The 27463-nt window shown below is 42.1% G+C and overlaps 1 protein-coding gene across 4 annotated transcripts; it reads left to right on the top strand.

Annotated features, from left to right (window-relative positions):
- The first annotated feature begins 1240 nt into the window (after positions 1–1240).
- LOC121328569 (intermediate filament family orphan 2-like) lies at positions 1241–27463 on the top strand. 4 transcript variants are annotated; one of them, XM_041273327.1, is made up of 11 exons: positions 1263–1329; positions 1766–2311; positions 19470–19530; positions 19676–19771; positions 21364–21444; positions 22127–22303; positions 23361–23506; positions 24270–24462; positions 24778–24867; positions 25277–25407; positions 25707–27463. In XM_041273327.1, the coding sequence occupies exons 2-11, from the start codon at positions 1770–1772 to the stop codon at positions 25810–25812; spliced, it is 1623 nt and encodes a 540-aa protein (XP_041129261.1). In that variant the 5' UTR covers positions 1263–1329; positions 1766–1769; the 3' UTR covers positions 25813–27463. The 4 variants fall into 4 exon arrangements, with proteins under 4 accessions (XP_041129262.1, XP_041129263.1, XP_041129264.1 ...); XM_041273328.1 differs by having other exon boundaries at positions 1241–2311; positions 24300–24462; XM_041273329.1 differs by lacking the exon at positions 21364–21444 and having other exon boundaries at positions 1242–2311.

Raw genomic sequence — 27463 nt, 5'->3', positions numbered from 1 at the left:
GGGTGGGGGGAGTTTATAAAGTGCATTTATAAACTTAGCTGTTTATAAATGCGCTTCAAAAAAAACATTCCTTTGAACAGCTCAGATCTGCGAGAAGCCTATTCACAGGAGAGATTTATTTACACAATGTAAGGCATTTCATTTACAAGAATTCAATTAGCCCTATCAGGGTGGATTATCAACCATTAAAAACATACAACAAAACAGCATCATTTCAGCTCAAGTGAACCCAATTGAGAGGCAGTGTTTTTCACACTGTATTTGAAGACACACACACAGAACGACATGATGAAAAGAGTCCCATTGAACAATATTAATAACAACCACTGACTGGATGCTATAGTAAAGAAAGTAAACCGACAACCCCTAAACACATCCAGTAAGCCATAAAGTTTACTACCATTCCAGGAAACACGGTCCTGATCACGGTCACACCTTACCAGTGTATACCACGTTGTCTGCCAGTGGTCGGATGCCAGCTTTTTAACCCCTTGACTGGCTGGGGAGACGCTTTAAAGGCCGAGCTAGGCACATCATACCTGTTCAGATTGGCATTTCCTTGTTTTCTGAGTTAAAATAATTTGCGAAGCCCGGGCATGCACAGTACATGGTGTACCACGTTTTAACCCGTACCACTAAATAACAGCACACCGGTAGCGATCACAGCCAGACTAGGTCACACACTCTCCAAACCACAGTACCTAGCAATACAAAGCAACAACTACATTATTTCAAACGTGCACAGAATAAGGATTCTTCCATTGCTGAAGAATGCACCCGAAAGGGAATTCCATAATACAATCATCAAATGATGCTTTCCCGTTATTTTTTTCTTTCCTATCTGAAATAATGCCCGACTTTCACCCATAGACTCCTTTTTTATTATGAGAATTTTATTATGCTGGCTCTGTAATGTGGAGAATGTTATTTATTTCCCTTCTTTACGGCGTGTATTTAATTTGCAATAAAAAATAAAACCGAGAGAAATCTTTGTAGAACTCGCAAGTCTTCTACAGCAATTCACTTGATACACTGATTACAGTAACGCCTAGACAGCATCACCCGACGCGCCCTGCTTTGTAATGTTTCTGTGTTATTATAATTAAAATAAAATAAAAAAAAAAAAACATGACAAAGTTTACTGATTTACTGTAACACTCCCCCACTAACCCGGCTTCAGCAGCTGTAGTTGGACCCTAGCGCCTGCAGGAGGCAGAGCCCAGATATAGGAGTGGTGCATTGGAGTTACTGAAGTCAGAACAGCAGAGACTTGTACTGGTGTAGAGGAAGGAGATCTGTAAGAAGCATTACAGCATCAGCAGTCTGCGTGTGTGTGTATAGTCTTGCATGCGTTTACCAGCGAAAATTACAGCAATGGATGCGCCACTCACCGCCGCATACCCATCCTTAGACCGGGGGACGGGGAGATAAATTAACGGGTTTATTTTGTATTATATTTTTGTACTTCTGATTTAACAAAAAACCGCTTTCTCTTTTTTTATTTATTTATTTTTATTTTTTTTTATTTTTTAACAAATACAAAAGCTGGGCAGACAGCAATGGTTGCTCCGCAGCGATCCTAATTGCCAGCCTCATCCCAAGGGATTCGAGCATAGGAAACTCCGAGGAGGAACCGGGTTTCATTTTTTGGGGGAAAACGAAAATATAAATCACAAGTGTGCAATCTGCTGTATATAGGAAGGTTCGAAAGGAAGACGGGACTTTTAATATAGCGATTTTTTTTCTTCTTTTTTTTGTAACACAGATTCATGATAATGAACTCGTTGCATTTCGCCGAGTTGTCTCAAGCATCTGGGTTCTCCGTGGTCCCAGTAGCCGGGTCTGCGAGCAGGGGTGCGCGCCCGGCGGTCACCACTGAGCTGCGAAACGACTTGGGCTCCAACATCCATGTTCTGAAGACATTAAACGTGCGGTTCCGCTGCTTTCTAGCCAAAGTGCACGAATTGGAGAGAAGGAACAAGCTGCTTGAAACACAACTGCAGGAAGCCCTCCTCCAGAAGTCCCGCTACCGACCCTTTTACACCCGGAACCAAGCGGTCCAGACCGACTTTTCGTCTTCGGAACCACCGCCCCCTGGGCTCTACCACCACTCTCGGCTGCCCGGTAACATCTGGAGCTTCACCCACGTTCGCAAGCAAGGGGAGCGGTTCGAGACGTTGCAGGGACCCGGGGTGACGTGGACGCATCCGGACGGGGTAGGGGTACAAATCGACACCATCACCCCAGAAATTCGGGCGCTTTACAACGTGCTGGCCAAAGTCAAACGAGAGAGGGACGAGTACAGACGAAGGTAAGTGGGGTCTCTCTCACTCCCACGCCTTAATGATAGTGAGCAAACCTCAAACATTATATTTGTGTGTTGAGGTATATTGGGTGTTTGTAATTTTAAACCCAGCTGCAGTTTTGCAGATTTCAATGAAACGATCCAATCCATCTGCAACGATTTAGCTAAACCGGATGTGCAGCTATGACCACAAGTTTCGCATCGCCGTATAGAGAGAACAGATTTTTGCTTCATAAAGTCCAATGAAACCTTCTGAATAACGACACGTTTAACATATTGAATTTCATGCCGCATTGTAATTTTTCCATGAACTTAACGAAAAACTGACAATTGAAAAAAATGTGACATTTCGAAATCTAACATGACCTACTGTATGGCTTCCGGTAGATTTTTGCGGTATCATTTTGTAGTTTCTTTGATTACATGGTGTTAAGAATACATTGTGTGTGTGTGTGTGTGTGTGTGTGTGTGTGTGATCTGTATTTTCTTAGCTATCAAAAAGCTCACTTTATTAACATTCTTTTAGGGTCGCTGCTAGTATTATCATTGGAGATGTAATCGAATTCTGTTTCCTTTTGTGCAACGTCCTGCTTGGACATTTTAAAAGTGATGTTAATACACACCTTATTATTACATTGCCAAGAAGTTAATGGATTCACAACCAAATGTTTTGCCATTCATGGTTCCCGGGATAAATTCTTCGCAGTTGACCTTTTAATATTTGATGCCATCCCTTTTCTTAAATAGGTTTGTCCGTGTTGTGCTCAAGTTGCACATGGTGTTAGGTGTGAAGTAAACCAGGCTGTGTCACTGTGAAGCAACTTCAAAGCTGGAAACAAGGCTGTGATTGTATATAGCTGGTTTGGGATTATTGTAGGTGACCATTTCTCATGAATTACTTTTAAACTGTTTACTTAAATTCCCAGTAATTGTGTGTTTTTAAAATGATCTTAATTACACTAAATACTGTCCAAAAAATGTACAGGTTTGTGCGCCTAGCAATTACAGTGAGTTCGCATGTTATGTTGTTGATGTGAAAGACCCAAGTTCATGATGAGTTAGGCAGAGTATGTGTTCACACCAGCTACAAAACCCATGTATTCTTTAAACGCGATCCACTTCAAGTGCAATGAGCCATGTTGTGCTCTTGGTCTAGTGTCACGACACAGACCTCTATCACGATATGATATATCATGCAAGGAAAGTATCGTGATTCATCGGTTACACCCGGATCAATCGCGTCGTTCCTGAGATGGGCGTTTTTCGTTTAAATAGACTGTCGGTATTTGGGGAATTGAGTTAAAATGAATTAGCAGAGACTCGAAGTAGGGATCTGCTTGAGCAGGTAGTTTGGTTCCTAGCTGAGTCACTCAGATAGATGGCAAGTATAAAGATCCCTCCTATTGTATAAATAAGCCCCCCTGTGTTTAGGTCTTTATTTGACATGACAGCAGGTACCAGTAAAGTAATTGTGCAACTATGTGGAATATGTACATGAATCCACAGCTTTCCACTTCTTGGCATGAAGTTTCAGACCATGGTTTTTAATTCACCCCATTACAGCTCATATGTGCATGTGTGTGATTTACCCAACTGAAGTTACCATTAGTAATATTAGTATTATCTTTTATAACTTGAGTGTTTTGCAGGTATGCCTTTTTACCTCTGAAGACCTGACTGCACAAGCTTAATGATAGGAACCATAAAGTTATAAATATGGTGTTTTAAAGTCTTGGATTCCTCAAAGCTAGTCCCTGTTTAAATAGTCTTTTTTTTTTTTTTTTTTAATAGTTTTTTTTAGTTTAGATGACTTCAGCTGTCATGTTTTAATATGATCTCAGGATAGCCAGCTGCCGTTGAAGCAAGTTTTTCTTGACCAGCTGAGTGGCTGAGGCACATGCCAGGGGGACATATAAAAAAATAAACTCTCTTTTTTTTTTTTTTAATGGTGAATGAATTGGAGAAGTTGAGTGGCACTGCTGATAGGTGCCATATGAGACGTTGGACAGTAAATAATACTGAATGTTTGGCTGTTGTCCTGGATACAGAAGCTAAAGAGAATTAAAAAGAATACCTTTTGGAACATCTGCCCCTTCTGCTTGAGCCCCTGAAAGTCAGCTGGGGTGGACAGGACAGGACAGATGTTTTAATGGGCCAGCATGCAAAAGTAAAGCACGTGTACAAATAATAGGCTTTCATAGTCTTCATGTGTGCCTAGCCCCGGGGAACCGAACAACACATCAAACAAGCAGGTTGTATTTTATGCTTTGCAGGTATGGATTTTTTTCTGTCAGCTTTTTTGTTCCAGCAACTGTTTTTCAGGCGTGTGTGAACCACCGCTGCATACTGCTGTCTGCAACTAGCAAATACCTGGTTTGATTAGACCTGCTGTTCTGCTCGAGTAACTAAAATGAGTGAATGAAAATATATTGTGTTAACTAACAGGAGTGGGGAAATCCTGTGCAAGGGCTTTTTTTTTAATGTAAGTTATTGACATAAGAGATTGAGTAACCCCTGTTGGAATGACTGAAATCTCAAACAGTGTGGGAAATTAAACTCCTTCCACAGAGCAGTGTGATCCATGTGGGGGTTTAGGAGCATGATTGGATACATACAAGCCTTTGAGTCAAAGTGCGCCATTAATAGAGGTCTGTATATGCAGCTTGTGGTTCGATCTGGTCTGGCCAGATCCGCAGTGGAATGGGGTTCGTACTTCTCGTCCCGTCCTCTTGTTTACAGCAATGGTTTGACCTCAATAACCCGATTCTCCTGAAATTACACCGTGTAACAATTTTTTTTTTTTTTTTTTGGTTCCTCGGTAGTAAGTGTTATTTCCTAATTGCTTATGCCTCAAAAGTATAGAAAATGGCTATTATTCCCCACAAACTTTGCTTTTGTGACCAGGACAGTGATATTTTGAAATTTACCTATTTTCTCGAACATTCCAGATAGATTCAATGCTGAGTAAACTTGGAGTAACTTCTAGAACTTTCTAGAACTTTCCAGTAATATAAATAGTAGTATAAATACAGGGGCCTTAAGCCCACCAGTTCAGTTTAGTTCCAGCTGCCTAAGTGGATACATATCTGCATTTTTCTGAGATGGCATCAAGAAGCTGCAGTGGTGGCATTCCTGATGGGTCTCCAAGGCGGTTTTACCAAGTTTCCCTGCTATCTTTGCCTTTGGGACAGCAGGGACACCAAGGCGCACTACCACAGGCGGGACTGGCCACAGCGGACCGAGTTCTCTGTGGGGAGGAACAACGTCAAGTGGGAGCCACTGGTGGACCCCCGGAAGGTGCTGATGCCACCACTGCACATCAAATTGGGCCTTATGAAACAATTTGTCAGAGCTCTAGATAAGGAGTCGGCAGCCTTCAAGTACCTTCAAGACTTCTTCCCTAAGCTGTCTGAGGCAAAGGTCAAAGCCGGTGTCTTCGTCGGACCACAGATAAAGAAGATCCTGGAGTGCAATGAATTCTCCAAGAAGCTCACTAGTAAGGAGAAAGCGGCCTGGAACAGATTTGTCGCAGTGGTTCGGGGCTTCCTGGGCAATCACAAGGCCAAAAACTATGTGGAGCTGGTTGAGACTCTGGTGAAGAACTACGGCACAATGGGCTGTAGGATGTCCCTCAAAGTCCATATCCTTGATGCTCATCTTGATAAATTCAAGGAGAACATGGGAGCGTACTCGGAGGAGCAAGGCGAGCGCTTCCACCAGGATATACTGGACTTTGAACGCCGCTACCAAGGACAGTATAACGAGAACATAATGGGAGACTACATTTGGGGGCTGATTCGTGAAAGTGATTTACAGTATAATCGTAAATCCCGAAAAACTACTTCTTCTAAATCTTTTGTAGTCATTTTTATATTGCTTTAGTATAAATACATGTTAGTTTGGATTCAGATGTTGTTTTTTTCTGACTTTATGTGAACGAAAAGACCGTTTTCTCATTGGAAATAGGTAAATTTCAAAATATCACTGTCCTGGTCACAAAACAAAGTTTGTGGGGAATAATAGCCATTTTCTATACTTTTGAGGCATAAGCAATTAGGAAATAACACTTACTACCCAGGAACAAAAATTGTGTTACATAGTGTTATAATTACACGAACAGCTGACCTGTGTGGAGTTCTGTCACAAACCAGACAGACATAAGCTGCGCTGAGCCGGCTGTGTCTGTAATCTTCAGAAACTTTAAAAAATAAAAAAAAAATCACTTCCAGGAATAGTCTTGCAGCTGTACCATTTCCTGCAGGTTGATTTTTTTTTTTTTTTTTTTCCCAGTTAATTCACAGTATTAATCCTCAATCAGCCCAGGATTCTTGCTAGTTATTTTCTTTCTGTTGCTTGCTGTTCCTGTGCCATTTGGCATCACGCAAGCTCATTGTAAACCCTGCAGTCTTGTGAGGACAGTTTCACAGCCGGGAGAAGCAGGAGTACGTGAATGAAAGTAACAGTTTGAACATACATTGGTTCCAGTTCTTGGACAAAGCATAGAGCTGACAAGAGACCTCCAGAGGCTCCCAGTAAAACTGGGACTGGTTCAGACCTCTGTGCAATGGGAGTCTTTAGCCATCGCTCCACATAAAACCACAAACATGTGCTGGAAAGACCAGCCTGCAAGCCTGGGACGCAGCTTCAGCAACAGATGGAGCTCATTGGACAGCACAGGGTGTTGAAAGAGGGGGTTTGCCTGAGCACCCCAGCATATGTAGAACAGGATAGGAAACATTCTGTATCAAGACCTGGCATAGTCTTCACTTGCATAGCAGTTTGAGCCATGTGTGCTGTAATTATTGGTAGCCTAATCTAAGGGTGCATGGTTGTGTCTAACTAAGCACACACTAAAAAAATGCTGTAATGTCTCAAATTGCAGTGGAGGGAGACACAGACAGGGACAGTAATTGCTGGAAGCAGATTCTCTGTGTTTGTCTCTGTATACACTGCAAAGATCCCTATTCATTCAAGCTCTTTTCTTTTTCTCTAGTGTGCAATTTGAAATATTTTGTTGAAGGGATACAGTAGCACAGTGATGTTACGAAGCCTGAGAGAAGCGATAGCAGTTTTGTTGTTTCATTGACTTTAGTTCAGGGGTTCTCAAACGTGTGTGCGTGTGTGTGTGTTTGAGAATGCATATATAGCTTCTCACATACCTGACCCAGATCTCAAAGTATTTAGGTTGATGGTAACCCGAGACTCCAGCAATGTGTGTCATAAAAATACCCCTTCACCCTCCTCCCCCTGAGGCTTAGCAACCCATCTGTTACTTCCCCGATGTCTCGCCTGTGATCTGGTCCTTCATATCTGATCTGGAATGTGATTAATGCAGCAGGCTCAGTAATAATCAGGGTGAAGCCTCTGAGCTGCACTCCTGTTTTGTCTCCAGATTTCAGCGGGCTCTAGGAGGAAATGACTCTGCGCTTCCTGGGCTTTGTGCTGTGCGGCTGGGTGGGTGAGAGGGAGGGGGTCGGGTTGAGTGAGGTCATGCTTTTCCTGTGGGAGACTGTCTTGCTTGTGACGGTTCACTGGAGAGGGACTAAAGCAACCCCCCCAGTGTTGGGAAACTTTTTTTTTTTTTTAGGGAAATGGTCCCTATGGTAATAGTATGTTATTTGTGTAGGGGATGGGAACTCTTCATACCAAACACTGGACAACTGGTCATTTTGGGAAGTTTGTCTGGGAGGGAGGAATGAATAATATCGTATTACAAAAGTAAAGGAGAACCTGAAACTGTTTTCCAGATATGGAGGCACTTTTATGCAGTATAGAAATGTCAAACATTGACTGCTTACTGAAAGGGATTATCCCCATATAACCCCTCTTAAGGGATATTTTATAATGCAGCTGCCTATAAAATGCACTCTTGTACATCTCTGCTGTGATTCTGTCCTGGTTTGTGACACCCTCTAATATTTTAAGCCTGGTACAGTGTGGTGGCCCTTTCATCTGTTAATGTATACAGGTCTTAAAAGGATTGCTGCACCGTGCATGAAACAGAATTGCAAAATGAACGTTTCAGCCGCTGTCGATTTGAAGATTAGAGAAGGACTGCTGGCTGTACCAGTTCCATTCTCTCATCAGACGCAGTTTATAAAGGAGGCTGGGCAGGAAGCACTCGGAGTCTCAGCGTGAAGACCAAGATGCGTCCTGATGCTCTGCCGGACAACTGATCAAAAGGCATTCTGTCAGTTTCTTTATATGCACAACATGAAAGTTTTATTGGAAAAAGGTTTGTACAGCAGGCAGGGTATTTTTGCAGTGTAAGGGGTTACTCTGTGTTAAATGCCTCGAGCAGAATCCGCCTCTGACACAACATGAAGTAATACTGCGCTTATGTTAAAGGTTGTGTTATGGGACATTGTAAAGCTTTTTCCAGTCCCAGGCCAGGACTTTTCCATGGATTCTTTGGGCATACTTGCTGATAATGGCTATTGTGGCTTCAAGCGACGTGCGTGCCGTAGCGCTCCCTTGATTTATTAACAATCGTACTGTACGGCAGCTTGTAGCTCTGCTGCTGACTTCATGAACTGAACCTCGAACAAAGGAATCTCTGTGAACACAGCAACGTATTCATCTGCATAAGAATGGGACCGTTTATCGCAGGACTGCTCTTCTTTTTAAAAAATAAAGCTAAAAAAGCAGGTTCGTTGGTGCAAGAGCTTAATTAATCCTTTGTTTTGCCTCATCGATTTAGTGTGGCGGAGGACAACATGCCCTTTGATTTGCAGGGATTAATGAGGGAAAAGCATTTTAAAACTTCAGAAATGCTGTGGTAAACTTTTATAAAGGTACTAGAAGTCCTGTTGTTGCTCGTTTTTTTTTTATTCCATTATTAACTAACCATTTTTTAAACAAGCTGTCTGTCCAGAACACCAGTGTAATTTAATTCACCTTCCACCTTCCTCCTCAGTGTTTTATGAAGACCAGTGATGCTCTGCCCTTGGTGTAGTTGTGTCGGTGTAGTGCTTTCTCATGTAGGGGATGCAGGAGGCATGGGAAATGGTCAAACCTAAAGGGCAAGAGTTTAAGATGGTATATTAATCTCCAGTGTGAACGAGGACTCTGCAGCCTCATCTCTATTTGTCTAGATGGAAAAGCAGGAGTGAAATTCTGTGGAGGCTGCAGCTGAGTCTTGCTTTGGGCAGTTCAAACCCGCATTGCATCCTGGCACTAAAGCAAAACGCTGTTTTAATTTGATTGGGTGCTTGTTTTTGTTTTTTTTCTGTCTGAATATAACTGGGACACAGACTGGCATCCTCTTTCTTGCTCTCACTCTCTCTCGCTGTCACGCTCTTGTTTAACCCAGCTATCCTGAAGCACAGACCCGTCCGATTGGTTCTGTGTGCTGACACTGTCCTGGCATCTGTCCAGACCTCATTGAAAGATAAGATGAGGGAGGGGTTTCATAAATATGATTTTGACCCATCTCTCTGGGTCAAAGCCTGAAGTCTTGTAAGAGCGAGATTGAGCTTTCAGTTTTGGTACAGGAAGCAGCAGGTGACAAAATAGTGTAGCTGATCCCACACACACTGCTATACACTCAGTATATTCCTGACCTCCAGCTTGTGTTCCTGTAACTGTTCAGTCATCAGAGTCTGCACTTTACTCACTGTGCTGCAGACTCTTCTGATTTAAATCCAGAAGCACAACGCTGTTCAGGAATAACTTGAAGATGTGTCATTTTCACCATGAAGTAATGCTTATTTAATGAGCCGAGGAGTAATAGTCTTGAGACCACAGTCGTTGCAGCCATTGCTGAAGCAGGGAATCTCTAAATCCTGCCTGTGTCCCGATACTGTTTCACTGGGGGCCGATTCGGTATTCTGTCTGGTCGGTATAATTACGCTGTCAGCTGCAAGCAGTGTATCAGCTGTTTGAAAGGTTGTTTTCATGGGGAATATCTGCTTGGGTTATTTACATCTCGCCCAAGGAAACACGCCAGTTTGTGTGGCGGGGACGGCGAACAGCAGCTAATGAGCTGAGGAAAGTCTACATGTCCGTGCATACTATTAGCAGCAGGGCTGTGCATTTGCTTTACTGAGCCCTGATAGAAACACGGGATAGGGACACAGCAATTGCTGTTTGGTATTCTGCAGTGGAATTGATTGTTAAGTGAGATGCTCAAACAATATAGAGCAATTGTTAGCTCCTTTTCAGAGGGGGGGAAAGAGGGACAGGGGGGGGGGGGGGGGGGAGGGGGGGGGGGGGGGGGGGGGGGGGGGGGGGGGGGGGGTTCAATGTTACAGGACTAAGGTCCATTTGTAACGGGGTTTTAAAAAAATTTGCTACCGAACAAGATTAAAAAATTTTATACACTAATATATAGATATATATATATATATATATATATATATATATAATATATATATATATATATATATAATGATAATAAAATCTTTATTTTATGAATTGTACCATATCTTTGCATTTTTTACATAAAGTGAATGAAGAAAACTTTCTCTTTTTAAATTGTTCCTACTGATTTGTTCATATTTAAAAAAAAAAAAAAAAAAAAAAAAAAAAAAGTTTGTGTTTTTTTTTTTTAAAATCAATTTTATGCTACTTTTAGGGTTCAATGCTGAGTATTTTCTAAAGCAATTTGAAGTGATGTGTGTGTGTGTGTGTGTGTGTTCCTGTGCACTGCTCCTGCACGGAGCACTGTGACGGCAGTCTCTTTCTCCCAATTCATTTAGCCTGCTTGCGTCTTGCCAGCTACCTGTGGATAAGGTCACAGCACTGAGAGCCCTGTTCACTGCAGCGTCAGACCACTGCTGTGAGGCTGCGGATCTTGGGCTGGGTAAATGTAATTGATATCGCCTCCCTGTCCACTGTGTGTGCCAGTCGGCCCTTGGGCAGCAGCGTGTTTAACGAAAGCACCAGATGAGCTGCGATCAGGTGTTTCCTTGTTATTTTATTTGCCTGTCTGATAAACAACCAGGTCAACGGCCTACATTAACTACACTGCACTCTGTTAAGATTATTCAGTTATAGATCATTCCTCGTACTGCAATTTCACATCAGACTGAGGGAACCTGGTGTAGAGTGAAAATGTGTTGGCAATCGCATTGAAGAAAATGTGTTGGTGGTGTTAAACCAGTTTGTTGGAGGTGACTTTGAGGTTGCTAAGGCAACTGCACTTGTCCTTGGGCTTAAAACGATTGAATGATAAGTCATGTTCTAGAAAGTGTGGGAAAGGAGAGATTAAACAGTTAGCCACAGTAATCTTGAAAAAGAAGGTAGTTGGTGGTTGGTTGCACCTGTGTGAAGTAAACAGAGGAGAGAAAAATGAAGAGACTGATATGATGAGTTCATTTAAAAAAAAAAAAAAAGGGAGCAGCCAGTACTTGGTGCACAGATCTGAACTCCCTGCCCTCCAGCACACAGTTGCTTCCTGCAGAGATCACAAGCGATTAGAATAATAAAGGTAAGGAGCACACATGGTTTCTGTACTGCTGCCCAACACTCCCTTTTCCCAGCTGGGCATTAGAAAGCGCAAGTCCTTTGCAGTTGTGTTTTTTTTTTTTTAAATCAAAAGACAAGTAAGCAGCATTGTTGCAGGATTATATTGTGAACTTCAGCCTCCGATGTTCGAGGACAGCTCTGTGTTATGTTGCATGGGGGGGGGGGGGGGGGGGGGGGGGGGAGTTTGCTTTGTTTGTTGAAGAAATCTATTATATAGCTTTTATTATTTGAAGCATAGTGCTTTGAAAAGGGAGTGCTCCATTTCATAGGGAGGTGAGGAGCAGGTAAACCTAAAGCAATTGACATCAATCCCTGCAGGGTCTTCCGATCTTAATGAAATTCAGATTTATTTTGACTGATTTTATTTAATCTAATGCGTAAAGCATCCCTGATAATGTTCTTTTGATTCACAGCACGATGCAGTATTATTAGTGTAAGGTGATTTTATTAAGGCAGCATGGTCATTACTATAACAGACTTGCCACTGGCATCTTGTTCTTGGCTCTGGCCAGTAATGGGTATATCTGGGTTGCTAATGTAATAATGCTCTGCTGTTACCCAGTCGTGACGTCTTTAACCCTGGTTTAAAGTCTCCGCCATAGGAAGGCAGCTGTACGAGAAACAAATCCCCCATTCTAGCCATGTCAAGCTGTGTGTGCATCGGACACGTCCCTGATATGACTGTAGAGCCCCCAGTGTAACCTGAGGAACCTCCGGCACAGAACCACTTATAACGTGGTAGAGTCACGGCTCCCGTTTGCACCAGAATGCCATTCCACTGGGATCTGCATTCTCGTTATAAGGTGAAACGGCGCTATGGCTCTGGTATTGCTGTGTTACTGTATTGTCAGTATTACTTTTAAGTCCTTCACTATTTCCCAGCTGAGCCTTTTAGTATTGAGGTTATGTAATTGGTTTGAGGTAGAGCCAGCCCTGTACCTGAAACTCCAATTACTGCGAAAACATTATCCCAAAGAATTTCAGTGAATCCAGTTGGGGATGTAGACTTGTTGTTGTAATAAGCATTCCACAGCCTGCTCTGTGCCGGTACATGCCAAAAAATCAAACGCCTAACACAGAAAACGCAAGTCTGTGCTTGGCACCTTTTTAATAAGATGATTGTTCCGTTTTAGAAAGTAATCCTCTGTACGTTCTCCAAGTTCTAATCACACGCAATCCACTGTGTAAACACCTGGCCATGCCCGTCGCTTTGTTATATGAATCAGTCTTTTTTTTTTTTTTTTTTTTGGGAGGGAGTGGGGATTATGTGTAACAGGGCGGCTCAGCTGGGTAAATGATTACACTTGCATTATGATAACTGAGCTTTTCTTTTTTGTTGTTCTATGGATTACAGTTTGCGCCTCCATTCATGTTGTTTCTTTTAATTTTAAGGATGCGTTTGTGTTGCTTATAATCTGGTTTCAAATTGTGCCATTGAATTAAAATTGCTTTTAGTTCAGGGTCTGAGGAAGTGAATTTAGCCGTCCCAGTGACTTGCTTGGGTCATTGTGGTGTCATTCATACAGACAGACATACAGTGCATTGAATCGGGTCTTCCTGAGCAAGCTATTGGACCTTCAGATCCAAGAGCCCTAATAACTACTCAGCCAGGAGATTACTAAAGTAATCTAAAATCGTCCTAAACCATTAAATTGCCGGGGCAGCCCAGGCCATCATTGCAGCTGATGGTTTTTTGTTGTTTGTTTTTTTTTTTTAAAGAATGCTCATAAGGAGTCTTGCAGATGTTGCCAGGGAAAGTTTAAATGGAACAGCACCCTTTAATTATGTTGAACGAATTCAGCAGTCTTCATAGGCATTTCCATTTTAACGCACCCTGTAATCTGTTATCTGTGCTAGCTTATGCTTGATAGATCTTTAGAGGTAAAACGAGGTTTCCATAGCTATGCATTTTAGTTTTTTTTTTTTTTTTTTTAAATGCAGACTGGATTTATAGACGGCCAGACAATACTGAACTGTAAGTTGACACCAGTGCTTTGAGTTGGTTCGGGTGTCTTGGTGCTGGTGTACAGAACGCAAAACAAAACAGAAAAAAAATCCTTGTGTGTGTGTGTGAGAAGACTCGCCAGCCCCCTATTGTTCATCGCTCCCTGGGGTAACAGTTATTTGGCTTTGCGTGAGAACCTAATAGTTAGATTTCTAGGGGACAACAGGGATTAGTTGCCCCACCCAGTACTGTACCTTTTATACCTAATTATATAATCATTAAGAATAGGCACATGTTTGAATTGAACACTAGCCTGCTGTATAATTAAGGACATGCCTTTTGCTGAAGGGTACAGTGATTTCATGGTGCTTTCCACAGGTTTATGCCTGCTTGCCACCTCTTATGGAAGAGTATCTCAACCTTTTCATTACGTAAAACTCACATAGGTGCAAATGTCAAATGGTGAGACCTGCAGGGAAAAGGTTGATCGATGAGGCGAGGGGAAGCATTTCTTTCCACAGTCAAACAAAAGGGTGTTTATTCCAATGGAAGGGGTCTCGGAACGTTTGCATGAGTGGAGCATTGTGATTGATTTGAGAACATTCCGTGTTCTCACCTCGTACGCACCAATGAGGTGCATGAACGTGAACCCCTGGGACAAAACAAGCCTCGAGTCACCATAGTAACCCTCTGTTTGGTGTGCATCCCCCTTGTGTGCTTGTAATGCGTGGGAGAGCCTGGGTGCTGCTTTTAATAGGGGAGTGAGGAATTGAGCGACCAGCTGCGAGACGGCTGTGGTGCATTGCAACTCAAGCCCGAAGCGCTAATGACGGACCTGGATTGGAATTCTTCGTGGTCAGTCTGGAACTGGAGATAAGAAGCAGAGGAATCCAGTAAAATGTGACCTTCGTGGCAGTAGCTGTCTGGGGGGCTGACCCTGCAATACTGTCTGCAGGGTTAGAAAATGTTATTTAAAAAGAAATCTGAAATCAAATGGTTTGGCAGCCTTTAAATTACATTGATCCACCACCCACTCCCTTCACTGCCAAATGCTTTGAGAATCTAATCTAGCTCTTACCAAGCAACCAATGCTATTTTATTTCCTTCAGAGTACCACTGTTACTCGGTTCTGTTCATCGCATGTCTCTACGTCAGGCACACAAAGGGTCGCTATGTATTTGTATTTGTGTGCTGCTTTTTATTTGTGGATTATGACAGTAAAGTAGACTTTTGGTAGCACACTGTTAACATGTGGCAAGGACATTTTCCTGGGCAAGCCTTAAAATGATCTTCTCGCAGCCTATAGTGCTGGTTTTGTTTTGATACTTTTCTCTCTGTGTATTTTTATTTGTTTTGTTTTGTTTTGGAGGCCTGCAGTGGGCACTGGAAATGGGGTGCTTTGGCAAGCAAGGATCTCTCAATTAATCTCTTTGACAGGTTGCACAAAGGTTGCTTTGAAAGCAGAGCTAAAACCACGGCTTGAAGTGGGCAGGATTATTATTATTATTATTATAATTATTTTTATTTAATTTATTATTATTAAATATCCCGGAACTGGAACTGCTTCCTTGAGAATGCAATAATCCGAGACAAATCCAGGAGAAAAAGCAAAGTCTGTGATAATTCAAAACACAGCATATATTGTGTTCTTTCAGCCCCGACAAGCCATTTATGCACCACTTCAGCTAAGTGCCGTATGAATCAGAAAAAGTTGACAATTCACGATCAATCACTGCACACTGGATCAATTAAATATATTGATTTGATACCCATTTAGATCTTGGTATTTTAGTTTTTCAACCATATACAGTATTACCTGCAGCTGTTGATATATTTTCAGCGCTGGGCTTTGTATATTCAGTTCAACAAACTCGATCTTCGAGGAGATCTACAGTAATAACAAACTCAAGCTTCAAGGAGATCTACAGTAATAAGACGAGGGTCAGTCTTAATTGAATAAGTCTAAACCTTCGATTTCCATTGAGGCTCCTGGAATTTGCACTTATGGTCTTGAAGTGGTATATGGGGAATTAGTCTGGAACATAAAGGAGTTAAATACTACTGAGTGTAATAATATTGGATTTTACTATAATAGCAAGAACGATGTTTAACCCCTTTTAATATGGGACTAAGAAGGGAAGGGAGCACATTTGCATAGTTGGCTCATATTGTACAGTTCCATTACCAGACATTCTGTGTGATTGTTGGGGATGATTGCTAGAATTAAGCAAGGGAAGGGAGCACATTTGCATAGTTGGCTCATATTGTACAGTTCCATTACCCAGACATTCTGTGTGATTGTTGGGGATGATTGCTAGAATTAAGCAAGGGTCCAGAGAGCTGAAAGCAAAATCCTGGTTTGGAGCTGTGATCGTTTAAAGTTTTAATATGAAAACGTAAATCCGCAGTCTGATGTGGTGTGTGTTTTATTTTTGAAGTTTAGCATGTAGGAGATGACGTTTAAAACGGATGTTTATGATTCCTGTGCTATAGTAGCTCATCCTAGCCTAGCATGCATGCATTTGCTTAAATAGCTTCCAGTAAATCAAGTGTTTGTTGGAATGTGTCTTTGACTTGAAAGGCTTTCCCAACAATGTTTGAAAAGGCAGGGCTGGTCCTGTGAACCGTACCCGATAGTAAAATGATCAGATGCCTCAGATTCCAAGCATGCCGTTGAGTCTGTCCTCTTACTTCTCTAGTGCACAGTATTGTCAGGGAGCTGAGCCTAAACCTCAGGAGCGGCTACAAGTGGAATTCACTTTCTTTTAAATGGAAACTGTTGCATCCTCGTTTTAGTACTTTGCATTCTTTCTTTGCAGATTTGATTAATCTTCATTCAGTGGTAAAAACAGGTCAAGTTGTCAAATATTTGGGCTGGTGGCTTTACCAGTGTTATGGCCGATGTTAACACCAAATTCTCATTTATATAATAATTGCACCACTTGAAAGTAATCCTTATGTTTTTAAAATAACAAAACATGTGTCAGCTAATCAGTTAGGGATTTATTTAATGCAGTTTTTCTGATCCCCCACCCCAGTACACAGTGCCATCTATGGAGTCACCTCTCCATAGAGATTAATATATCCAATCCAATAAAGTATGATACTCTCTGTTAAAAACGAAAATATTTTGATGAACCCTTTTCCTTTTCACAAGGATGTGCTGACGGTAAATATTCCAGCAGTGAGCCTTTTAGCTTCTGCACATCGTTGTGACTAATTTAAAACGGGATGCTGTCAAACCGAAGTCCTAATAATGAACGGCCTGATAGTTGGTATGACAGCCCCTTGCAAGTATAGTGCTGCTCAGCAATCAGGGGGAGCATGTAGCATCACCATAGACTCACCTAGAGCTGCATCTAGCAACTAAACTGACAGCTGCAGAGTTCATCGTGCAATTATGATGTAGCGTGAGGCTGTCTGGGAACCCACGCTTAAAGTTCTCTGTGACTTTTTAATGACAGATTGTATACCTTGATATCAGAGAAACATCTTCGCTGTCTATTGTTATACCTGGAAAAACAACCTGCTAGAACAGCAATGTAGTCAGCCGTAGCCTTTGGATCTAATTGGCCTACAGCAATAACGTACTTCGGTTACGTAGCTGAACACTGTTCAGGTTGCACTGCTACACAGAAACGTTCACCTAACATACAATGCTGCCTTGGAGATCAAAACATAGTTTTGTTTCATGTTAATTGAGACTCTTGAGCTGGTTTAAAAGGTAAGCCGTTCAGCCCATGAGTAACACAGGTGCAGATTAACTTAGTCAAACAATTCAAAGCAGCTTCTATAGACTTCAGCACAACAGAAGGGTCTGAGTTTCAAAAGCCTGATAAAATATAACATACAAGCAAAAAATGATGAAACCTTGCTGGGCTGTTTTATAAAGAGTGCTTGGAGTTTATTCCTGTGGGGGTTTCAGTTTGTTATGCTTAGGGGGATTATCTAACCTCAAAGAACAAAAGAGGGACTGTCTCTGTTGTGATGGGTTTCCCCTATGCAAGTTTGAGCTCTTCTCTTCACTTCAGTCTCGCGCACAATTCCAAACTTAAACTGTTTATACTGTGACTTCCAGTTATAACTGTTAGGCTGACGTCTCCAGGCCTGTCGCATGCAGTCATATCCCAATCGGAAAGAATGCTTCTGCCAGTTTATAAACTTTATATAAACACAAGTTCAGCTTCTATAGACTTCAGCACAACAGAACTGTGTGTGTGTCATGAGTCTCTGCTAAAATGAGAGAGAGAGAGAGAGAGATGATGAAACCTTGCTGAGCTGTTTTATAAAGAGTGCTTGAAGGACTTTCACACTGGCTATTTACTGTAGAGGGCTCTCTGCTGCCATGCACCCAGACCCTGAAATTTTGAAACAAACTGAAAACCCCAAAATTGGACTGGCATTTCCTTAGGCATTTTCTACCTGTGCAGATTCGGACAGTAAAGGCCCTGGGGTCTGGGTATTCCTGCCGGTACTAATTAATCAGTCTGCTGTAGTTCAGCATGTATTAGGCTAGAATTACAAAAAAATAAATAAATAAATAACATGAGACTTAGTCGTGTTACTGGCCCATTACCCCGTCCCGTGTGTGACAGTTTGGAGCACATACACCCCCTCCGGCATTGTAATGTAAGATGAAAACATGATGTAATACATATATTTATAGTTATACAGCCAAAAGCTTTCTAAAGGATATTCTTGATTCAAACTTTATAGTGATTTCCTGTAATGAGTGTGAAGCGGGTCTGCTTTTTTATATAACACAACGTTAATGTGGATGACACTACATGTGTACAACATTTGTGTGTGTGGAAACAACCGATGAAACGTTTAGGAAGAATTCTAAACTTTTAACACTTGGAAAATGTTTAAAATATAAAGTAGTAACAGCACTGTAATGGTATTTGTTAGGAAATCTGATAATCCATTCTACACATAGGAAGTCAACTGACACAAACCCCTGGCCACTCACCTACATGGTGTTCAGTAAGCCAAGCAGCCACCTCCTCATGACTCTTAGATGTATGATAAGTTCACCTCGGGCTCCTGCCCTTGTGACATTCCCTATTGTAAGAGCTGTTCTCATTCAGGCTGGGTTGTAATGCAGGGAATGATTAAAAACATTTAAAAAGTAGGACCCTCATGCTGTGCATCGTTTAACTGTCTTGTGTTTTATTTATGGCAGCCTTTTGAGTTATTACAGTTTCTCCGTGGAGAAGTGTATTTGGGTGATGTTCAATAAAGACGGTGCGCACACAGCTCATATATCATGCCTTTCAGGTCTGAAGTCAATTCTGAGAGTTTTTGCTTATGAAGGTGTAACAACATTCTCGACCATCTGTCAAAGTCAAAGGCTCTGATCCTAATTTACAGTTTAAGAAAACTGTGGTGTTGGAATGGTATAACACAAAATCCTGAAGCCAGATTAACATTCAGCATTTATTAATGTGTGTATTTTGCACCAATAAGCAAAAACAAACCACTATAAACGGTTGCCCAACTGGCAAAACATCACTAAAGTGTCCAGGTACCTTTGATCTCATAATATAAATCATATAGTTTAAGACCTGTCTACTGTATATGAGGAGCCCTGACCACACAGCACCCCCTGATGCTATGCTGGGGGTACTGCAGATTATAGAGCCGATCAAGATTATCCATAAAGGCAGGCAGGATTCCAGGGCAGTTAAGTTCAGCCCCTGCGTTGTTTGTCATGTTGACAGTGTCTGATGTTGTTGTTTTTTTTTCCAGATGGGAGGAGGAGGTAGGCAGAAGACAGGAGGTGGAAGCCATGGTGGAGACACTGCAGGAGGTGAGTGCTGACTGCAGTGTGCAGAACATTTGAAGAAGTCATTGTCCTGCAGTTAACATATTTGGCCAGTTGGTGGCACTCTGATATGCCAAATTATAATTCAGTGTAATTTTTTAATATATTGTACTTAATTTTGTGTCTTCAGAATGCACAGGAGTCCGAAGTCATTCAAGAGGAGCTGAATGATAAAGTGGAGCGGCTAAAGGCAGAAGTGGTGGTCTTCAGAAGCCTCATGACCGACGTGAGTATCTTATTATTCACAGGTGCTCCCATAAAACTCATACATGTGCCTATAGAGATAAGGCCTCATTGTAAATCTGCATATCCCAATAGTGCTTGTGAACGCAAGGGCTTGTGTTAACGAATTGAAAATCCTAACCGGGATCGCACCAGTCGAGATGCAGCGCTTCACTAAGGCTGGTTCATACTTCAGTCTTGCGACGCGACCACCTGGAGTTGAACTGTGCAGACCAGTCTCCCTGTGATCACCAGGCAGTGGCTCGAGGAGAAACTGCTCGCAGTGGTGGCTGTGTGATTTTGAAGGATGAACCAGTTTTTACAGTGGAACTGAAGAACAGCAGGTGTCACGTGAACTAGAGCAAGAACGAGCCCAGGTCCGATGCTGAGCCCACGAGTTGTAAATATTGACCTTCAGATGCTTGTGTTGCATTGACATTTGAGGGATCAGGAATGTAAAGATAGCTTTTAATTTATATTGTAAATGTGGATTAACTTGGATTCTAAACTGTTTGGAAGCTAGGAGTGCAAGTACTTGTTTTCTTATCTTTTAGTGTCTTAAGAGGTTTAAATGTGTTTCAAATGTCAATGAATCAGACTCCTCTGAGTACAGTAGCAGTGTGTATAGTGCCTAGTCACAGAAGGAACCAGTTTGTTCCTATTGCAATAACAGCATGTCAGGAACATCAAAAGCATATTTCTAGGTGCTACATTTTTTTTTTTTTTTTTTAATATAAAGTAGAACTTAACACTTCCAAGCACTGAGGGCTTCTGTCAATTTAAGGTCCTATAACCAATAGGCTAAATTGTTTTCTAAAGTAGTACAAACACATTATGTCCCTCCTGAGTATGTGCTGGCTTCACTCCACCCCCCTGACGACTATTGGAAGAAACTAAGCAGGACAAAATATTGTACTCCCTTATTTGGTATTGTAAGCAGCAGAAAAATGGCTTGAAAATGCAATAGGAGAAAGGATGACTCAAAGAGAAAGGTTAAGCTACTGTCTGAGTAACCGTCAGGATTTAAAAGTATACACAGCCAATTGCTTTCAGGAAATCCTGTACTGTATTTCTCTTGTTGTTGCTGTGCTAGTCTGCCTCCCCTCCTTCCCTAAAGCTGCTAGCTGGATTGGAATGTGCTGTAGCTCTTTTGGCAGGGGCTGCATCTGGTTCCAATTTTAACATTTTTGTCTTGATTTTTAAATTCATTCACGCAACTGTTTGCTTCTGCGTCACTCCTCCAAAATACAAAAAAAATAAAATTTAAGGAAGCAAGCAGTGCCGTCCTGTAGTTGGAAATCAGTCCCGGGTCTCCACCCAATCTCGGCTTCTAACCCCAGGTGTGATCATTTAAAAGTCTCTAGACTTCCATGTGCCTCAGTCCTGACTCAGCTGTAACTAATCGGAGCTTTGTTTCTTGCGGTGTATCATCCATAACTAGAGTTCTGTAACATGAGAAATACTAAAAGTTCAATGACGAAGTTTCAGTGTTTCTTATGTGGGGTGTCCTGTGCCCTTCCCCATGCTATTTTGAACACCACATTTCTGGGGATAATTCATCAAACATGATTTATTTTCTCGTTACTTATGATTAAGGGTATCAAGAGGCTGCCATGGGCTGCCCAGAGTCCCGGTTTAAAGCTGATTGAATGTAGCTGGAAACATCTTGACATGAAAGTAAGAGCCCCTAAAAAAAAAAAGAAACAGCATATCCCTGCCAGTGTGGAACAGCTGCAAGATCAGGTGTGGCTGAGCCTACTTTACGATGGATTATCCCCCCAAATAAATGGGGTGTTTCATAATGACTGGGTGTTCAAAAACAAATGGTGTCAACCTCCATTACTTTAAATGCAATTAAAATCGGCAACACCGTATTGGAATGTCTGCTTAAGTATAAATCTTTTTTAATTCTATTAATTAGTAATCAATACGTTCATTATGACAGTTCAGTATCTGGTGTATCTGTTCCACATTAGGTGTCGTTCCCCCCCCCACCGTTGTCCTAAATAATTACCGTAGGTTTAAAAACAAGAGTAACGGTACTCCTTACAAAATGCATTTAGGGCTCAGCCTTACTAAGCTTTTGCTCCTGTAAAGTTTTCAAAATTTATTTTCCTAATAGGAGAAAATAAAAAAGAAGAAACTGGAATGCATGTCAGTTCCGGGTGCATGCACGGTATGTTTTGTCTCTAGTTTTGTTTCGCAGATCCTTTTTTTTTTTTTTTTCTTCGAATTTGAGGGGAAAGAGCAGTGCGAAGTTTGCACTGGAGCAAAAAAGCTTAGCAAGTCGTTCCATCAGTGTGCTGCTGCCGCGGCTTCGTCCTCATCTCCTCCTGTTTCTTCCTCCTCCCTTGTTTAGCAAATGTCTGACCTGGACACAAAGATCCATGAGAAGGCGATGAAGGTGGACATGGATATCTGCAGGAGGATTGACATCACGGCCAAGCTGTGCGATGTGGCGCAACAGAGGAACTCTGAGGACATGTCCACAATGTTCCAGCTGAACCCACAGAGAGCCCAGTCCGAGCAGAACAGGGTACGCACGTCCTACTTCTCGACACTGCACTGCTTTCTTTTTTATAGATTAACGTGTTGTTCGTTTTCTGTGTGCTAAATTGATACCTCACTAGGGAAAAAATAAACTAAAATAACAGTACCCTTTATAAAAGATCAGATCACAAGGAAACATGAGGAAAAACATTTGGTGTTTTAATCTCTGTACAATAAGTTCATGTATTCCTCCAAAAGCTGTATTCATCCAGTATTGGGAAATTATACATTTTGTTCCCATATAACATTCTAAAATCAGGGGGTCAGACAGGCTCCCAGCAGATTAAAACACTGAACCTTCCCTTCTGTTTGTTCCTAGAAATGTGATACCCAGATTGCTTGGCCCTTTTTGTCTTTGTGCTGGAGCTTTGCATTTTAGCTGATGGTCTGCAGAATAGCTGCTTTGCTTGTGGGAGTACTTGCCAGTGGCCAGGGGAGGCTGGCAGCCAAGTCTAAACCCCGAACTTTTAGCTTTGCAGAAGTTCAGCTGCTAAACAACAAAGTGAGAGTGAGGGGCTGCTTGTGCTGATGCTGTAACTTGTCTCCCAGCACTCAAGGAGTTTAGTATTGTGCAGTAAAGTGAATTACCAAAAGTGGTGCATTGTCCTTTCTTGTGTTGTAATGTAAACTGAGAAGGTATGTTACTGGCATTGCTGATGCCCGGGACAGCAACATTAAATGACACGCCAGCACTTAAAATTTTACATATATATGTCGATTGTACAGAATCCAACTGTGATGAAATGTGCTTGGGCTCTCCTTTAGCAAGTATTTAAGAGTATCAAAATCTGAAGATACATGGAGATGCATGCCCGTGTGCCTTTATGCACGTACGTAAGACACATCTAGATTTGTATGCATACTGATCATCCAAATGTGATTTGGTTAGAACTATTTTTACAACATATTATCGAGAGCATCAGAATCTGGGGATATGTGGAAGAAACTGTCCGCCACTCTTGAAGCCTCACGTGCACAGACCGTGTATGCGCTGTAGGTCTGGGGATCTAATTCTAAAGGAATACATTCCCTCCTGCGTTTAGGCAGTGGTGTGCAAGAGGAAGGCGCGCAAGCCGGTTTCAGACGAGGAGAGCTCCGAGATGGAAGCAGAAAGCGCCTGTAACTCCGACGACGAGGTCCCCGGATCTCTGAACATCACGGACGAGATGAAGCGCATGCTGAACAAGCTGTAAGTGTGCACTGGCTTTGAGCTACACCCTGCAGTGCGCGCCACACAGCCTTTCAATGGGATATCATTGGAAGCCTCTTCAATAATATGCTTTCAAGAAGATTGGGTGGAAAGATAGTTTTGCCTAATAACTTTCAGCCCATCTCATGAAATACACCTTTTTTATTATTAGTAATAGCTAATTTCACCAACTTAAATGGCTGCCGAATGCCAACTTCACTAATCTTCAAGCGTCCTGATGTGGCTCCTGATTGGCTGAACATAGTTTATTGTTAAGGTGAACAGTTGCCCTAACTGTAATACTGTTTTTTAATGTGTTATAAAGAGAGTAGCCAGTCTTGGAGGGGTGGGGAATAAAATGGTTTGCACATGCACGGGCATGCCATTAATAATGCAAAATGACAGTCCTGCAGTGGCACCACCAGGTCAGATCAGGAACTGCATCTATATCAGAATGTACTGCAGCTAGAGCATCACAGTGTGTGATTGTGCATCCTCTATGGAAGGATGATTGTACTGCTCATCATATTGTGATGAAAAAAACTTGTCTCCTTTGTGAAACTCGCCTTCTGTTTCTGGGTGTATTTCTACCAGTTTAATAGCTGGGTGTGCATGGTGTTTTAATATCCCCGTGGCTGTCGTCTCTCTCTGTCTGTCGTAGTGTCTTTCTTTCTCTGTCTCTCTCTGTGGACTCCAGTTGAATGTGGTGGCTGTTCTGTTTGTCTCCCCCCTCTCTCTGTCTCTCTCACTCTCTCGCTCGCAGAACTAGCTCAGATTCTTCATTTGTTGCCAGGCGGGAGACGTATGACTTTGAGGATGACGACGACTGTGACAGTCTGATCTGGGAAGAGAACGAGGAAACCCTGCTGCTGTGGGAGGATTTCGCCAACTATAACACTCCGGCTGCTATCGGCCCCTCTGCTTGCGCCAATGCCAACACCGAGGCTCAGGGAGAGGTGAGAGCCCCTCCACCCTTGTAAAAGACTCCCAGAGTAACAGCACAGCAAAGTGTCCTAAAGCCTAGTGAAAGCAGGGCAAAGTATAGTAAGCATTGTAAAAAATAGCTAGGTATGTGAAAGCATATTCATAAACATGGCAGATCAGGGTAAACCGAGTTAAATGCATAGTATAATGATGGGAAAATACCATGGTAGTCTTTTTATAACAGCAGCTACATTCACACTATTAAAACATTTTCATGCCTGGTGTGTCTGATAGCGTGTCTTATCCTTTCTTTTTTTTTTCTCCTTGTTTTGTTTATGAACTCACAGGAAGAAAGTTTGGGAAGTCTGATTGATCAAACAGAATCCCTGTTCAAAACCAGAGAGCAGGAGTATCAAGAATCAATAGGCCAGATCGAGGTGAGGCAGTTTCTTTAAAACCGGTGCTGTGTCAAGGTTTCTGTGTCTCTTTTGGGTAGCTACTAGGACAGTCACTAAAAATGGTCCTGTAAGGGGTGTAATTATTTGTGTACGACACTCAGCTACTTATAGTCCACAAAGTGTGTCTTCGATGATGAATAAATGTGATTCTACATATACCTCAACAAAATAACCGTGATGTATTACTACACATCATAAACAGTATGGTTAACCCTAACCCTACACATCGTAAACAACAGACCAGCAGGACCTGCATAGCGGATATGCATCGTGTAGTGACTTTAGTATGTGTGGCTGCAGCCCTGTTTATCACACTTCTTCCCAGGTTGTGCTTCAGCCCCTGTCGCTCCCACGCTAACCCCGACCCTGTCTCTCCCCTCCCTCACAGCTGGAGCTCGCCACAGCCAAGAGCGACATGAACCGGCACCTGCACGAGTACATGGAGATGTGCAGCATGAAGAGGGGGCTGGACGTGCAGATGGAGACCTGCAGGAGACTCATCAAGGGCTCTGGCGGCAGGTGAACCTCTTCTGCTTTTGAATTGCAAGGCGCCCAGTGGGCTATACCTTTTATAAAAGTTCCCCAAAGTAAAAGATCTCTTTGAGCATTGCCGTTGTTGATACAAAAGCCAGCTTAAATGCCATACTTTGTGTGTGTGTGTTTTAAGGCAGTAATAAAATCAAGGGGTTTATGGTCGCTTGCATAACCGGTGTGACTATGAAGCAGTAATGCAAATTTGAGCAAATGATGCAAATTCTGAGCATTATACAAACTGAGTATTCGTTATTTTCAACTTTTTTTTTTTTCTGCTGCTACAGAAACTCTCCATCTGCTAGTTCGGTGGCCAGCAGCGACTCAGGGAACACAGATGAAATCCAGGATGAACTGGAGAAGGACGGAGAAGGGGAAAGCTCCACCAGCTGATGAAGAATGGAACTGTGGGCAAAATTTGCATTAATAAGAAAAGAAAAAAAAAAAAGAAGACTTTAATCCATCTTTTCACTGGTGACCCTGCTTTTGTCCAGGGTTCTGAAGACCTCCTTAAACTAGAACCCTCTCCCTGTTCCACCCCCACCCAAAAGGATTGGTGCTGTACATTTCTATTCTTGTACAAAATTATTAATATCCTGCTTCAAGAGTGTATATAAAAAAAAAAAAAATGTAGTATTAAGCTGTACCCCTTTCCTTAAGCACTGCAGGTCCAGCACATCCCAGACTGGCTTACAGGTTGTCAGGTTGTGCATAATTAAGAGCAAGTACCACTGGGGCTAAAGACTATACAGTACGTGTAGCAATGTGCATATGTATCACAGTATATGTGTCCCAATTTGCCTACTTGTGTGCTGCATAATAAGATCCTAAAGGTAATTTTTAATGCTGGACCATTTAGTTAAAAAGGCAAAAATTGTGTGAGGTAGGGAGAGTGTGTATCGGTACGAACTATAAAACACTGTTCTTCATTCAAGAACCGTTTGCTCTTGCTTTTGCTCTTGTATCTCGATACAAACGATGCATACTTCTGTTACGATATACATCACGTACGTATCACTGTTCACTGATTTGCCAGAGAAACTGTTACACCCCTACTGAACAGTAGTCCGGTTACACGGGGGATTGTGTGCAGCTTTATAGCACAGTGAAAACCGGATCACTTTGCTGTGTGAAATACGCAGGCTGCTCACATGCTAGAAAGATGGAACTTGGTTGTGTTGACAATAGACAAAACCTACCTACCCAGGTCTGCAGTGCTCAAGGATCTCCACACAGCCGATGCAGAGTAACACAGTGTTAAACTACTATGCAATAAGCTAGCCTTATTTATGGAGAGAACTTTTTGCCTTTCTTTTGCTAGGCAGGAACTTCTGGATGTGTCAGTGAAAAGAACGCTTCGATCTGTTTTACAAGTGCAAAGCAAAACAAGGGAGCCTTACCTTTTGTGTAAAGCTGCCTTTTATAAAAGGAACGGTGTCCTCAAGACTATTTCTTTATCGAGAGGGAAGGTGAGCAAAACCATAATTCAGAGAGAACAGTGTGTAGGAACTTTGTAATCGCCATGATACTGAGAGAAACATAACCGGAACCCATGGGTCAATGCATTACCAAAATGTATTAAATCTGAACGCTAAAACACATGCGTACTAGTATGTTATTGGAGATCTATGTAGGCTACCTGCCGTTTTTGTTTTCTACAGTGCACTTCGATTAAGTATGGATACAGTACTTGTACAAAGACGGTATTTGACAATCAGTTTCCATGTTACCAGTTCAATTCACTTCACCCAGTTAGGGGAGGGACTGGAGTGTGGTTTCAGCCGAGGGGCTGCTGTGATTGGATGCATTTTCTCATGTCGCTGAATCCTTCTGAGCTCTTCAGCTTGCTGATTTAAAGCCCCTAGGTGGACCAGTGATAATCAGTCTTGTTTCGGGTGGGGGGTGGTTGCTTCCTGCATTGTTTTATACATGTCCCTCAAAGAAATGAATGCCAAATGGTACGCCGTTCCTTTTGAATGCTTTTACTTCAAATAAACTCTTAAAGCCATTTCTTGTATATAGAGATCTAATTAGTGTTTTTTTT

The sequence above is a fragment of the Polyodon spathula genome, chromosome 16, assembly GCF_017654505.1.
Source record: "Polyodon spathula isolate WHYD16114869_AA chromosome 16, ASM1765450v1, whole genome shotgun sequence".
NCBI classification, from domain to species: Eukaryota; Metazoa; Chordata; class Actinopteri; order Acipenseriformes; family Polyodontidae; genus Polyodon; species Polyodon spathula.
The sequence above is the reverse complement of the archived record's forward strand: the minus strand, read 5'-3'. Positions and strand labels throughout refer to the sequence as shown.